General features: G+C 38.2%; 1 protein-coding gene across 4 annotated transcripts in view; it reads left to right on the forward strand.

Moving 5' to 3' along the window:
* The window catches only part of nt5c3a (5'-nucleotidase, cytosolic IIIA), a 51,195-nt gene that overhangs the window by 14,560 nt on the left and 21,259 nt on the right, over positions 1-15,376 (forward strand). The window contains exons 2-4 of one of the 4 annotated variants that reach the window (XM_069921053.1): positions 1,672-1,740; positions 11,689-11,787; positions 12,809-12,878. In XM_069921053.1, coding sequence (XP_069777154.1) covers positions 11,689-11,787; positions 12,809-12,878 — 169 coding nt within the window. In that variant the 5' untranslated portion in view covers positions 1,672-1,740. Of the gene's footprint in view, positions 1-1,671; positions 1,741-2,270; positions 2,440-5,798; positions 5,960-11,688; positions 11,788-12,808; positions 12,879-15,376 lie in introns of those variants that run through there. The other 3 variants (XM_069921054.1, XM_069921052.1, XM_069921051.1) reach the window with 3 other exon arrangements.

Raw genomic sequence — 15,376 nt, forward strand, 5'->3', positions numbered from 1 at the left:
ATTGGAACGACGGATGATGCCGAGCTCCTCCATGCACCTAAACTTTTGGCAAGGCTGGTGTTGGCAATATGGTGTTGGACACGTGGGTAGGTATGGCTGCCGTGAATTGGGGATGCAGGATGGAGGGAAATTCTGTGAGGAGGCGATTGTACTGTCCATGTTGGGTTTCAACGGAAACAAGTTGGGTGGAAGGCTCGTTGGACTTGCCGAGGGGCACCATGTGGAAAGTCTCAGCATGAACTAGTCATCTGCCCTGGAGGTCGACGAGTAGGGAGTGCGCCCAGAGAAAATCCACCCCTAGCAGAGGGTTGTCCACTGAAGTGAGCATGACCATTGGAATGTGAAGTTGCTGAAACATATAGGGGTTTGCCTTTTTCCCAAGGTTCTGATGGCAGTATTATTGGCAGCACTCAGGGAAGAGCCGTGGGGTCTCAAGTGCCATAGAGGGTATGACACTTATCTCTGCCCCCATGTCCACGAGGAACCTGTGGCCTGAGATGCTGTCCCAGACATGGAGAAGGCTATTTGGTCAGCTAGCCGCCGCACCCACCAACCGTGGCTGGCCCCATCGTTTCCCAGGAACGACATGGCTGGTGGCACCTGCATGCAAGCGCCCCCCAATGTTGGTGGTAGAACCTCTGGGATCAGACCTCTGTTTTCTGGCAGGGTGAGGCCTGCTCACATGGTAAACTGCATTTGGGCCTTGTCCTCGGTGATTGCTGCGTTACACGGTTGACCAAGTCTGACTTCACATTTGGAATGGTAGAGAACATCCGCTCGCACTGCAACCTTGCATAGGTCGCTGAAATCCACGTCAGCTAACAGGAGTCAGATGTCTTTGGGCATCTTCTCAAGAAACACCTGCTCGAACATGAGGCAGGGCATGTGCCCTTCTGCCAGTGTGAGCATCTCGTCCATGAGAGCAGAGGGGGTCCTATCGCCTAGGCCATCCAAATGCAGGAGCCTGGCTGCCTCTCGCGTCGTGAGAGGCTGCACGTGTTAATGAGGAGGTTTTTCAGAGCCACTTATTTACCTTCCTCTGCCAGTGCCTGAATGAGGTCATTGACTTGTAAGGCGGCTTTCTGGTTGAGCGAGCTGACGATGTAGAAGTATCAATGAATCGGAGGTTATCTATTTGATCTGGAACTGAGCCTCTGCTTGGACAAACCAAGTACTGGTCTGTTCGTCTAGAAGGTTGGCAGCTTTAACACAATGGCACCTACAGCTGCTTGTTCCGTTGTGTCGAGTCTTCAGGATGTGGAGACTTGTTGGAGTCACCAATGTAGCAAGTTGTGAGCGAGCACAGTGAAGAGACTGAGATAACAGGTTGTGAGCTCGACTATCACAACTGTTTAATTTTGTATTTCACTCTGCAGCCTTTAAGCCCAACCTTGGTCCCACCCCTAACGTCCCAGCACTTGCGTCCCGATGACGCAAGCGCAAACTTGACCTTCCAATCTGGACCGAAGAGGAGGTTCTGCGACACCACCCTTGCTGCAGCTGCCCCACTCGACCACACGTGACAAGTGGGGCTGGTTCGCCACTGCCACCGTGTGCATTGTCACAAACTGATAGTGTTTTTTTGTAGAGTCCATGCAAGATGTTGCAAATTCAATTTTCAGAAGTCTTGCATATTTTTGTGGCTACTTTCATGTATCTTGTCTTCTTTAGGCAAATATCACTCATCACCAAAGCAGCTGATTGATGTCGTGGTAGCGAAAGATCACTCTGCTGGATAAGGTAGTCCTTGGCTTATTCCCTTTCTCTGACCCTCAGAGGATCACACAGTGAGCAAGATGGTGGATAAAGAGTGTACAGATGTTAGAAGTATGCTTTCTGAAAATAAGTGCTTCAATAATTTATAACAAAAAATGCAACTAGTTACATTCTTTTGAGAGCTGTTTCAACATGGAGAGATAGTTAAGCCTGGTGCATAACTCTGCCAGTTGCAGATATATTTTTCCCAAGAAGATTAACCATTTTTTTTTCAAGTTTTAGTAATTGTAATAGTAATCTTTAGATATATAAAATTCTATATATATTTTTAGCAAAGTCATTTTGTGAGTCTGGACACAAGGACACAAACAGGAGAAGCCATTTTCGGAGTCACAAAATCTGGTAAGCAACCCCAATAAAACTAGAAGTCTTTGTTCATTCTAGGTCAATGGGGTTGCTCAGGGAGGACATCTAATTAAACAAAGAATCTTTGCTTGTTTATCTATGTTATTAGAATGGAAATTCAGATGGCATCTGTTTAAACAAAATAGGATTTTGATGACTGGTCAGCAGACAATTCGGAGTGATCAGCTTATAAAACTTTTGGAAGAGATATACTTTAAAGACAGCAATGATATCATGCCACATGATTGAAGACATTTTAAGAGAACATATTCTGAAACCAGAGACATTTGAAACCAGAAGAAGTTGCTTGACCATCCTGTAAGTAAGACGGGATTAAAGATACAGTAAACCATAAAGGTACTATTACATGTTACTCATGGTCAAAGGAGAACACAGAATAAATGACTTCCAATTGTCTCTTTAAGAGAGAGAGGGCAGTCCTGCTGTCCATTTCTACATAGTATTTTGTGTAACCCTTGCCTGGGTTTGTGAAATCATCGTGGAGAGATCACAAGTTCTGAAACTTACATGCAAGGGGGGGAAATCATTCATATGAAGTAAGAATTCAATGAAAACTACTGTAGAAGAATTTCAAGAGTTTTGAGAAGTTTGATGCCTCATACCTACTTGATAACTGCTGTTGCAACAATTTAAAGGATCTGAGTTTCAAAACAAAACTGACTGAACTTTAAAATCAGCTCTCTTCAAAATTGTGCCTGAACTGTGATGGCTTTGATTCTCTCTCTCTCTCTCTCTCTCTCTCTCTCTCTCTCTCTCTCTCTCTCTCTCTCTCTCTCTTCTCACTCACTCAAGTTAAAGTTAAGTAAGAAGTGTTATGTTATTACTAAAAATTATTGTTTTGAAGATACCATTGTCTTGGGTGAATTTCTATTGCTGCGGTAACACTGGAGTATAAATTTGTAGCAGAATTTTTTTTGATGTAATAACTGCACTTGAAGCCACTGCATGTATATCGTCACAGCAGTTCCAGCAACACCAACATTTTTTTCCAAGTTTTGTTCCACACAATTTCCCACGCACAAAGCCATACTAACTATTCCAAATCAGTCAATGTCTTTCAAAATACAAGTAGATCCTGTCTTTCCGAATCCTCTCTTGGAACTTACCCACTACTGACAATATGCTTTCTGGCCTATAGTTCCCTGACTTATCTTTTCTAAATAAAGGCATAACATTAGTCACCATGCGGTCTTCTGGCACCTCAACCCTGCTTAAAAATGATGCAAGTATCTCTGCCAGGGCTCCTGCAATTTCTTCCCCAGCTCATCATGACACCTAAGGACACACTTGATGAAGGCCCAAGGATTTGTCTACCTTTATTCATTTTAAGACCTTTTTATGACATGGGCTGTCTTCAAGACATTGCTATTTACTTTTCTGTTCCCTACACTCCATGCTTTTTTCTAAGGTAAATATCAATCTCCTGTGGCTCCATATATAGTTGATCTTGTTGATCGTTAAAGGGCCTTATTCTTTCCCAATTTATTATTTTGCTTTATATATACTTGTAGAATCTCTTGGGATTCTTCTCCATTTTATCTGCCAGAGCCATTCCTTGTTTCCCTCTGAAATGTACACCTACATCCTCAGTCGCTCAAAGGTTTCTCTTGATTTCAGCTGTCTACAGTTGCCTTCTATTTCTTGGACAGATCCTTATGATTTCAGGTCACCCTGAATTCGCTAATTTACAGCCGTGACCCGCACTCTGATAGGTTCTATTTGTGCTGTGTTTATCACATGTAGTAAGTTGGTTTGTAATAGGATGCATGAGGTTTATGATAGAAATGATCAACTGTCACTCATAAGACATTGCTCCCTTTGCAGACTTGGGCCATTACTGTATTGCCTAGTAGTATTGCATGTACAGTATGGCTACATTTACAGTAAATTAAAAGGATGCATTGTGTGCCAATAGCTTAAAGGTGTTTCTTAAGTAAAAAAAGAACTCTGAAAGTTACTGAATTCTGTACTGTTTTTACTGATTATGGGAATTGATGTGTTTAAATTAATTTGTGCAATCAAGATGTATCAAAATTAAGATTTTAACGATCAATTATACAATTTTAAAAACACAGCTAAAGAATATTAGCATTTTAAAGCATAAAGTATGGCTGAGGTTTGCCAGGTTATGTTGTCAACCCTATCTGTGGAATATAATTCTCCAGCTTTATTTATATCATGGTGTTATTACTAAGTTACTGTAACTACACAAACAAACAGAAATATTATTGGCACACTCATTTCCTTCCTCTCTCCATTGTTCCTTCTCTCAGCCATCTTCGTTCTCTCCTTCTCCTTTTCTCTGCCCATAGTATCCTGGCTGCCCAGCTATCTCCTCCATTCTTCCCATCACTAGTGTCTCTTTGGCTCGTGCTAAATTAAATACAGCTGGTGCTAGGGGAGATGGAGGGGGAAGTTCTGTTGCTAGAAAATGTTCCATGTAGCTATTCTCCATAATATGAAGCAGTGTTATCTGCACATACATGAAGAAAGTGAATTGAAAAGATATATTGTGCTTATTTATTTTGAATTTTTCACATAAATTCTATGAAAGCAAATTTTATTCCCTTTCTCAAATTTTAGTCATTTGTGAATTTTGTGAGAATTTTTATTACCCAGACACCTGTGACATGCACCAGTGGTTGGGGGGGGGAGGGGTGGGGGGTGGGGGGGGAAATACCTGAACTGAAAACAGTCAATTGATCCGGATAGTATGAATGCAAATGAGGGAAATCCATATGGTGATGTTCGAGAAATCTCGGGCTTGTACTTCTACAGGAAAAAACTGTTTGTCTTTATTCTTGCCCCAAGAACTTGAACATCCGTGGTACAGTGGAATTAAAATGATGGAGGACTTTACAAGCAGAAGAATAGATGCTATTCTCTCTAGCCACAAGCAGGCTATATTGCCTGCCTAGTTTATGAGTTGAGCATGTCTTGATGGAGGTGGGGAAAATTGTCATTGTCAGGGTCATAAGATCAGACTAGGTAAAAGATTCTGTTAAATAAATAAATCTAATTTAAATCCAACTTTAAAAGTAGAGCCACAAAGGCAATACCTAACACCTAGCACTCTTTTTGTAAAATATTTGACCCCACATTTCTGCAAAACATTCCCCGCTCACCTTAAACACATCATCCTTTATCAGATTACATTTTTACCCTGGGAAAAATATTCTGTCTCCCCTATCTATGCCTCTCAGTGTTTCATAAATTTCTTCTGTACACTTTCCAAAACCTTCACATCCTTCCTGTAACTGAGTGACTAGAACCGCACACAATATTCCAAATGTGACCTAAACAAAGATTTATATAGCTGCAACATTACTTTTGTACTCCATGCCCCACCATTGAAGATAAGCATGCCTCATCTGTACTTGTGTGCCTACTTTCAGGGAGCTATGGATTTGATTCCCAGATCCATCTGCATATCAATGCTTTAAGAACCCTGCCATTATTGTATATGACCCCTTTACCTTTGACCTCTCAAAGTGCAACTCGCACTTATCCAGATTAAATTCCATCTGATATTTCTCTGCCATATCTGTTACTGATCAATATCCTTTTGAATTGTCTCTGCACACAGCTTTACCAATCTTGGTGTTCTCTCCAAATTTACTAACCCACCCATCTACTTTATCTTCTTGGTGAAGACACCAAGCATTTGGAGCCTCTCTGATAAGGAGCCTGTGGAAATCAAGTTCAATCTGAATACTACCACACAGCGTACCAAGCATCTCAATCAATCATGGCTCCATCTACATTGCCATGGGAAAGGTTTGCCAATCTGGCTTGGTCACCAAGAATGGTGGTGGAAGTAAATCATCTTTAACCTCAAGCGATTGCTTAAGATTACGAGTCATCTTCTCTGTTTCTCAGAATTTAACACCATAAGATGTGTGCTGTTGTATGTTCAAACTAGGTCGCAAATGTTAATTGGTTCCAAAAAAACGTAGCCCAACTCCAGTAGAGAATGTTTGAAATGGGGGGCGTGGCAAGATGGCGCAAGGATCAGACGTGCCTTCCAGTCCTCTCCTGACTCTATCTTATGTTTTGTCTAGATATGCCCGTTAAAATTCTTTAAAAGTTTAGATAATTTCAGTGCTGTTAATTTTACTTATGATGGTACAATTGGTGGAAAAGAGCAAAAAAAATGACAACAGATTATCAAAAAACTACATTTTCCAAAAGTTCAAGTTTTGGAGCCTACCTACAGGAAAGACACCGGGACTCAGCGTGAAATGGATCCCAGGAGAGAGGTACAGTGTTCGGATGTAGAGCTCGATGTTACATCGGTAGAGCCCCCTAAAGAGGGCGCCAAACAGCCTTTAGAACAAAGAGTTACTCAAAGGCATTTGTCATCCGTAGAGGTTGCGTTGCAAACTGCATCTCTTGAGATACAAGAACCTATAGAACTTGATGTACTGGGAGAATTTAATACATTATGGACTGGGGAAAACCCCGGCCATTGTCCTCCAGTCATTGCTGGAGAGGCTGTGGCTGGGGTTTCTACACGCAGTCATACTACAAGGAAGGCAACCAGAATGAAGGAAGGAATAGAAGATCCTTTGGAAAAGAAGCAGGAATCTGTTGAGCCAAAATCTCTTCCAATTGAAAAGATTTTTGTGAATCTTGAATCTAAATTATCTTATACAATGCAGGGATTATCCAAGATTATGACTGAACTTGGTACTAGGTTTAATACTTTGGTGAAAATACATTCTCAACAGATGGCTGAGTTTGGAGCTTTTAAGCTTGAAGTGAGAGATAAATTTAATTCGTGCGAAGAAGATATAGACAAAATACGGGATCAAGTTTTTGATGTGACCAAAATGGTCGAAGACTTACAAACTCAAAATAAAAATTTGGTGAAAAAGATTGATTATTTGGAAAACCAATCCAGACGGAACAATATAAAGATTATTGGTTTGCCGGAAGGTATGGAGGGACCAGACCCAAGAAAATTTTTTACTGAATGAATTCCGCAGGTGCTGGGTCAAGAACGTTTCCTGGAAGGTATAATACTGGAACGTGCTCACAGAGCCTTGCGTAGAAGACCTATTTCAGGTCAAAGTCCAAGACCTATTTTGGTTCGTTGCTTGAATTATTACGATAGAGAAATAATTTTACGAGTGGCTATTAGAAATGCACAACAAAGAAAATCACCCTTGATGATTCAAAATAATCGAGTTTTCTTCTATGCGGATTTGAATCAAGAAGTTATGTTCCAACGACGGGAATTCAATCCTGCTAAAGAGTTGTTGTGGAAGAAAGGTTACAAGGCAACCTTTAGATATCCAGCTGTTTTGAAGGTTTTTCAAGATGGTTGCCAACCAAAGTTCTTTGATTCTCCAAAGGAAGCTATAGCATTTGCTCAAGAGCTGCCAATTACTCAGTTTCAACAGAGACATAGTCCGCCGCGATCTCTAAGGAGACAAGAGATGGAAGAAAAGAGCCGTGCTCCAAGAAGGAATGGTTGTAATGGTGACTCGGCAGTTGGAGCTGATTAAAAGAAGAGTTGTCCTTTTTTTTAATGTTTTTTTTTAAAAAGGGATATTAAATAATGAGGATGTTAGTTTAAGATGAAGTGAGAGTTGGGGGAGAGAACTAGATAGGCACTATTTCCTGAAAGTCATCTGCTACGTGTGAGTTATCTCACACCCATTTTTTTTTGGGACTTACCGCATTGCGCGGTTTAGACGGGAGGGGGTATTTTTAACCTCCTACCCGTTTTTTTTTTTTTCCTTTTTTTTGTATTATTAGATTAAAGAGTGAAGGGGTTTTTTTTTGTTTAAATATATTAAAAAAAGCATAAGTAAGTATTTGATTGTTTAAAAAAACTAAAAATTGATGTGGTTTTCTTTGTAAAGTTTATTCAGTAGATAAGGAATATCTGAAATTTAAATGTGAATGGGATGGATAAGTTTTTATATTTTTTCTTTAACTTTAAGGTGAAAGGAGTGGTAATTCTGGTGTATATTATTTTGCTATTTTAGTTATAGAACAAAGGGAATAATGGTGAAAGTTATAAATTGAATTGTACAATTCTTAATGAGGCTTGAATTTTGTTGTGGTTTATGCTCCATTTGTTGAAGATATAGATTTCGTTGTAGATGTGTTTTTATTATTTGGATATCTGAATTTTATCGTAATGATTGGGGATATTTAAATGTGGTATTGGAGCTTTCATTGGATAACTATTCAAGAGTAAAAGGGAAAAATGGTGGAAGAGTACTAAAATTGAATTGTACAATGCTTAATGAGGTTTGAATTTTGTTTTAAGATGGTTGTTTATGTGACTAATATGATGATAGATGTGAAGTTAGTTGATATTTGGTGAAGGTTTATCTCTATAGAGAAAGTTTTTTTCATTTTTTTTCATGCTACAATTTTTTTTAAGAATTGATTATTGTTTAAGAATTTTTGATCGATAATGTTACTAACTTTACTAATTTTTTATATTATGTTTGAGTTAAATATATGTTTCATCTTAACTTCGTTTGTTAAATATATGCATTTAAGTTTGATTTAAATATGTTTTTTAAGTCTGATATCTTAGTATTAATTACTTTTTTTTGTTAGTATTTTAATCGGTTATGTTTTTGTTTTTTTTTTTGTAAGTGGGTTTTTTTCTCACATATATTATTAACTTTATTAATTCTTCACTCTTTATTTTGGGGGGGAAAGGGGGGGTTGGACTAATTTGAGTTGGGTTATTAATGTGTAATAATTATTGGGGAGGGTATAGTTTATTTAGATTACTGATATTGTATTGTAATTTTATTATTTTATTCTTAATTTTTTTTTAATGTAATCCTATATGTTATTCATGTTATAAAATCTTAAATAAAGTTTAAAAAAAAGAGAATGTTTGAAATGACTATCGTTTGCTGCACCAGATTGTCTGGTTAACTTGGTTGAATTTCTAAAAGTGGAAGATTTTCAAAATTAGTTCTGTTTTCCATTCATTAAAAATAAATAAGCAACTGACACTTGATGTTTTTCTAAAATCTCAATCAAAGATTCAGCAGGAAGATAGTAATGTTTGTCCTTGAATTGTAAAATTATGGAGTTAGCACGTAAATGGTCCCTTCAGTCTAATTCATCCATTCCAATCAAGGTAACCATCTAGGCTAGTTCCATTTGCCTATCCATATCCCACTAAACTTTTGATATCCATAAAGCTGTCTAAATATTTTTAAACTTAATTGTACATTGCCACCTTGGCAACATATTCCATATAATCTTAGGTGATAGGCCAGATTAAAGGGGATTTGAGGGGACAAGTTTTCACATGGAGGGTGGAAAACATGTTCAGATGCCTATTAAATCTTCCCTCTGCCCTCCATTCTATGATTATCTGTCTTATCTATGTCCCAAATAATTTTACAAACTTCAGCCTACTTTGCTCCATTGAAAACACACCCAGGCTATCCAGTCTCAACTTGTAATTCAAGCCCTCCAGGAAAAGTCTTGAAAATCTTTCTCGCACCCTCTAACTTAATCACGTCCTTTTGCTTTATGACCAAAACTGCACTCACGGTACTCCAGTGGAATCTAAATAATGTTTTGTATAACTGGAACATGATATCTCAGTTGTGATACTCAGTGCCACAGCAATAAAGGCAAAAATGTCAAATGCTTCCTTCACTTTGTCGTGCACTGTCGCAACCTTCAAGGACCCTTTGATCTCTCCTCAACACATTCCCCAGGACCTTCATTCACAATATATATCCTCCCTTAATTGAGCATCCTGAAATGCTTAATCTTGCATTTGAGCATGCTAAATACCACACACAATTAATTTGCCTACTTTCCAAGTTAATAAAACATGGCTGGAAAATAATGCAACAAAATTGAGCAAACTTTTACTCTTTCCTAGCTCTGTGACTAATTAAATGGTGAATCACACAGTAATTCCAATAGAGCATCTGTGATGTGCTATGAATCCCCTTGTGAGCAGCATTCAGGAATTCTGTGGTAGGGATCCTAAATACATCAGGCATGATTTAACGCTCTGAGTGCATTAAGCTATTTCCAGATTTGGAACTTAAAATTCTTTTTCTCTAGGAACAAGAACTGGGAGAAGATTTAGAAGATTAATCCTTGCCCTATATAATCATCTTTAATTCTCAATCATCATTTTAAACCAAGTTCTTTTTTCTTGTAATGTGCCAATGACAAGATATACTCAAAATTTTACATCATGATAATTTGATGCACTTTGGAAGAGATCCTGACCAGTAAACAAGTGTCCTGGTTGTGAGTGGGCAAGGATTTAGCAGAGGGAGTGCAAGTGTGAGATCATTACTTTGGAAGGAAAATTAGAAGAGCAAATTATTATTTAAATGGTGAAAGATTGCAGCATACTGTTATGCAGATTGACTTGTGCATGAATTGCAAAAAAGTTGGTTTGCAGGTACTGATCCAGAAAGCAAATGGAATGTTGGCTTTCATGGCTAGGGATTTTCCAACTATACAGGGTACTGAGGAGATAACACCAAGAGTACTGCATGCTTTTCTGCTCTTCTTACTTGAGGAAGGGTATTCTGGGTTTGGGGGTGGTACTGATGAGTTTCACTAGGTTCACTTCAGAAATGAGGGGGTTAGCCTATGAAGAGAGACTGAGTTTGCTGGGAATTCAGAAGAATGCAAAGGGATTTTGCAGAAATATAAAATCCTGAAAGAGCTAGATTAGGTAGGTAAGTGAAACTAGAACATTGGTAGGTGAGATGAAAACTGGGGACATAGTCTCAAGATTCAGGGGAGTAAATTTGGGATGGAGATAAAAAGGAACTGCTTTTCCCAGAGAAGATTCCATCTGTGGAATTCTCTGTCCAAGGAAGTAGAGGCTACATCATTAAATATATGTAAGACATATTTAGATAGATTTTTGTGTACTAGGGAATGAAGAAAAAAGGCATGAAACTGGAGCTGAGTCATGGCCAGATCTGACTTGATCTTATTACATTGTAGAGCAGGCTTGATGGACCAGATGGCTGGCTCATACTCCTATTTCTTGTGTCTTGAATCTAGAAGTTTTCACCAAGCCCAGTGGATGCTAATGAAAGTATATAGTAAAGTTTAAATAGCTTGAATAATTTCTTCCCATTTTTGGTGGTGGAGGCTGAAACATTGGGGTCATATAAGAGACTCTTAGACAAACACATGGATGAAAGAATAATAGAGGGTTATGGGGTAGAGAGGGTTTAGTATCTTTTTGTAAGGAAGGAATATATGGGTGTGCTGTACTATTCTATGTTCTACCAGCTGTATTTGACTCATTTCCATGATGTAAAATGGTTTATCTTTGATCTCAGTATAACTTGTATAATTATAATTCCACATGCTAGGTAAGTTGTTGCATTAGGTTCATGTGTTCCACATAGCTGCTCCATAACTTTGCAGTTCCTTAACCTATTGTTTTATTTTGCATCTAAGGTATCTAATGGGTTATGTAAAACTGCATTAAATAATTGAAGATGTAAGACACTTTTGTGTAAGTTAGATTCTTGAATAGTCAATTGTAAATTCCCTCCTCCACAGATGCCAGAGTTCCAGAAGAAAACTGTCCATATTAAGAATCCTGAAAGGGTGGAAGAAATCATTTGCAGTCTAATTAAAGGAGGAGCATCAAAACTTCAGGTAAACAATGTATCTAGCAGGTAAAGTGAAGGAGTTTTGGAGCAAAGTTAGAAATAGGTTCTTTAAGCAGAGGAGGTTTTGAGATCAAGTTTATTGTCCTCTCATTGCACAAGTATAACAGCCTTCTCCGGATCTCAGCAAAACACACAGATGCACAGCCAGACATAACACACATACAGACAAACAATACATATGCAGGACAAGTATTCAACATAAAAATAAATAAATAGATAGATAGATATTGTTTTATGAATATGAGAGTTGAGTCTCGAATGGTTAGTATGAGCAGTTCTTTAGGTCATTCAGTATTTTCATTGCCCATGGGAGGGAGCTGATTCTCAGCCTGGTGGTGCTGGTTCTGATACTCTGTATCTCTTACCCAATGTGAGCAGCTGAAGGATGCTGTGTGCAGGGTGGAAGGGGTCCTCCATGATTTTGTGCACCCTCTTCAGAAAATTATCCTGGTAGTTCATATCGATGGAGGTGAGGGAGACTCCATTGATCCTCTCTGCCAGTCTTACGATCCTGGGGTTGATGTCCGATTCATTTCTCTGCAACAACTGTGCCACTTAATGGGTTACGATGGAATGAATTGAGAAAACTGTTTCTACTGGTGGGAAGTCAGTAAGTGCTTCATTTAAATGTCAGATATTTGCATTTGACATTTAAACATAAATCAAAGTTTAAAAGCTATAATCTGACTACATCAGTAATCATCGGGTTTTCATGATGTGTATCGAAAATCTCGACTTATTAAATTTTGTGATACTATATTCAGCTTCATTGATATTGGTGTAACATGAGAATATCTGGCATTTTTATGAAAAAGCAAAAAAAATCTGAGGTTAAGTTTTAAAAAAAAAATTCTGGAAATACTCAACAGGTCAAGCAAATCTGTGAAGTAAGAGAGTTAGATTTCACTAAAGTACTTTCCTGATGTATTTTTAATCCTTTTTTTTGGTCATTATGTAAATAATATTATATTGTAATTAATCTGGTTCTTTTTTATGATTTTGGCTAGATAATCACAGATTTTGACATGACGCTGAGCAAGTTCTTCCAGAATGGGAAAAAATGTTCAACCTGTCACAGTAGGTATTTTGGTATTTTCATCAGTAGCCAGATTTTTATGCCTTCACATAGCTGTAAAACATTTGCTGCTACAAATTCCCTGCAGTCACCTTGTGGGTGCTGACTTTTTTATGCAACTTCATTCGTCATCCAAAATTCATTTTCAAAATCTGCTTTAGCAAAATTCTGAAGTACTAAAGGTAAAGGTTCCATTATTGTCAAGCCATACCTCATTTAGAATGTAACATGTATGAAATTCTTTAACTTTGCCCAGCGCCTCTCACAGAAATGATGCCCCAGCAAGGAATAAATTTGCAACCCCTGGTTTACAAGACCAGTGCTCTAACCACTGAGCTATCGGAGCCTCTATTGTCAGTTATGAGGGGGGAAATGCAGTGTAATTATCTCGTTGGCTAATCCAGTGACCATTGAAACAGTTCATCAGATTTCTTTTAATATTTCTTCAGAGCATAGATGGAGCCCATATGTCCACTGAGTATGTACCAGCTCTCAGTGGATTCCCATTGGTCCCCACTTATTTACCACCAATCTGTCCTTTCTCATTTATGCCATTACTCTAGACAAGTGGAAATTACAGTCATCAGTTAACCTATCAGCATTTCTTCAGAATGCAGAGGAAAGCAGACCACCTGGGGAGCCCAACACAATTACAGGGAGTGTGCTGTTTGCATGGAGGTCAGGCTTGAATGCAGGTTGCTGGAGCTGTGTAACAGCTGGTCTGACTAATATGCCATTGCTAACTTCAGTATAACACATGATGACTTTCTTTAATTTACTGTGTATTGAGTTTTATTTTGTATACTCCATTTTGTCCCCCTTTTCCCAGTCCCTCCCTACTTACATCTACGATACCTCACATGTCCTCCATCACCAACAGTTTACAATTCCTGAACTCAGCTGTCTCATCTTCACCAGGGACATCCAATCTCTTTGCACCTCCATCCTATGTACCGAAGTCCTCAAACCCCTTTGTTTCTTCCTTAGCAGCAGACCCAGTGTCCCTCCACTATCACCCTCCTCCACCTGGCAGAACTTGTTCTCACCCTCAATAACTTCTCCTTTGACTCATCCTACTTTCTCAAAGTCAAAGGGGTAGCCATGGTTACCCACATGGCCTCCAGCTATGCCTGCCTTTTTGTTGGCCAAGTGGAGCAATCCATGCTACAAGCCTACACAAGTAAAGCTCCTCAATTCTTCCTCTGCAACATTGACAGCTACATTAGTGCTGCCTCATGCACCGATTCTTTCTTCCTCTCGCTACCTTTCTATTCAAATGCCTTTCTGCAACTACATACCTTTATTGAGGAAAATTAAAGAAGATTTATTAAGATGGAAAGATTTGTCAATTTCTTTAATAGAAAGGATTAATTTTGTGAAGATGAATATCTTTCCAAGAAAACAATACCTTTTCCAATTTTTGTACCAATAACGTTTTTTCAGGATTTAAATAAAGTGTAAGAAGATTTATTTGGAGGTATAAAACGCCTCAGATGGCATTGGAAAAATTAACATGGAAATTTGATCAAGGGGACTTCGATTGCCAAATTTTAAAAATTATTATAAAGCAGCTCAACTTAGATTTCTGTTGTCTTGTTATCAGACCGATGAAAAGATTGCATGGGTGCAAATTGAAATTAGTAAAATAGGAGAAAGTAATTCTGAACACATTTTATATAAATGGCATGAGGGATTATTAAAAGGAAAATCGGATGCACCAATTTTGAAGCATATACTTTTAAAAAAATTTTACTGATTAATCGTGATAAGCCATACAATAAAAAATACAGCTTAAGATAAAACAGAATACATACATGATATTTTTTTCCACATTCCCCCCTCTAAACTACCCCCAAGAAAGACAAGATCACATAACATAAAACTCATTAATTAGTTGTCATGTTTCGGAACAACACCACTAATGTGTGGAAAGGAGATCAATAATTCAACCCCATATAATCCAAATACAGGCTCCAAGTTTTAACAAAAAAAATTATGTAAATTATATGTTATCTTTTCCAATGGAATACAAGATCTCATTTCCAAATGCCATCTCTGAATACTCGTAAGTCTAATTTTTCCAAGTAATTGCCAAACATTTTCTAGCCATGGCTAAAGCCAATCTCAAAAAAAGCAATTTGTTGTAAGGTAGGCCCAAATTCTTCAGCACTTGTTAACTGTTTAGTAGTCATTTTCTTTGCTGGTTGAGCTTTTCTTTTCTTTTCTTCATAGCTGCTTCTAAGATACTTCAACAAGTAAAACTTGTTGACTTTCTGAAAATAATTTTAAAACTTTAAAACAGATTTTGAATAGTTCTGCCAGGGGGAGGTGCTTTCCCACATCTTTTCCCTACGCCATCACACCACATCCCACCCCCACCCCCCCGATGCATCTACTCAAAGTATCAAATGAAATATACATAGAAAGAGGAATGAAGAATTATCAGTTGGCTAAAATGATATTAAATTAAAATCCTTTAATTCGTTTTATGGTTAATTAT

This window comes from Narcine bancroftii, chromosome 2 (assembly GCF_036971445.1).
Source record: "Narcine bancroftii isolate sNarBan1 chromosome 2, sNarBan1.hap1, whole genome shotgun sequence".
In the NCBI taxonomy this organism is placed as follows: Eukaryota; Metazoa; Chordata; class Chondrichthyes; order Torpediniformes; family Narcinidae; genus Narcine; species Narcine bancroftii.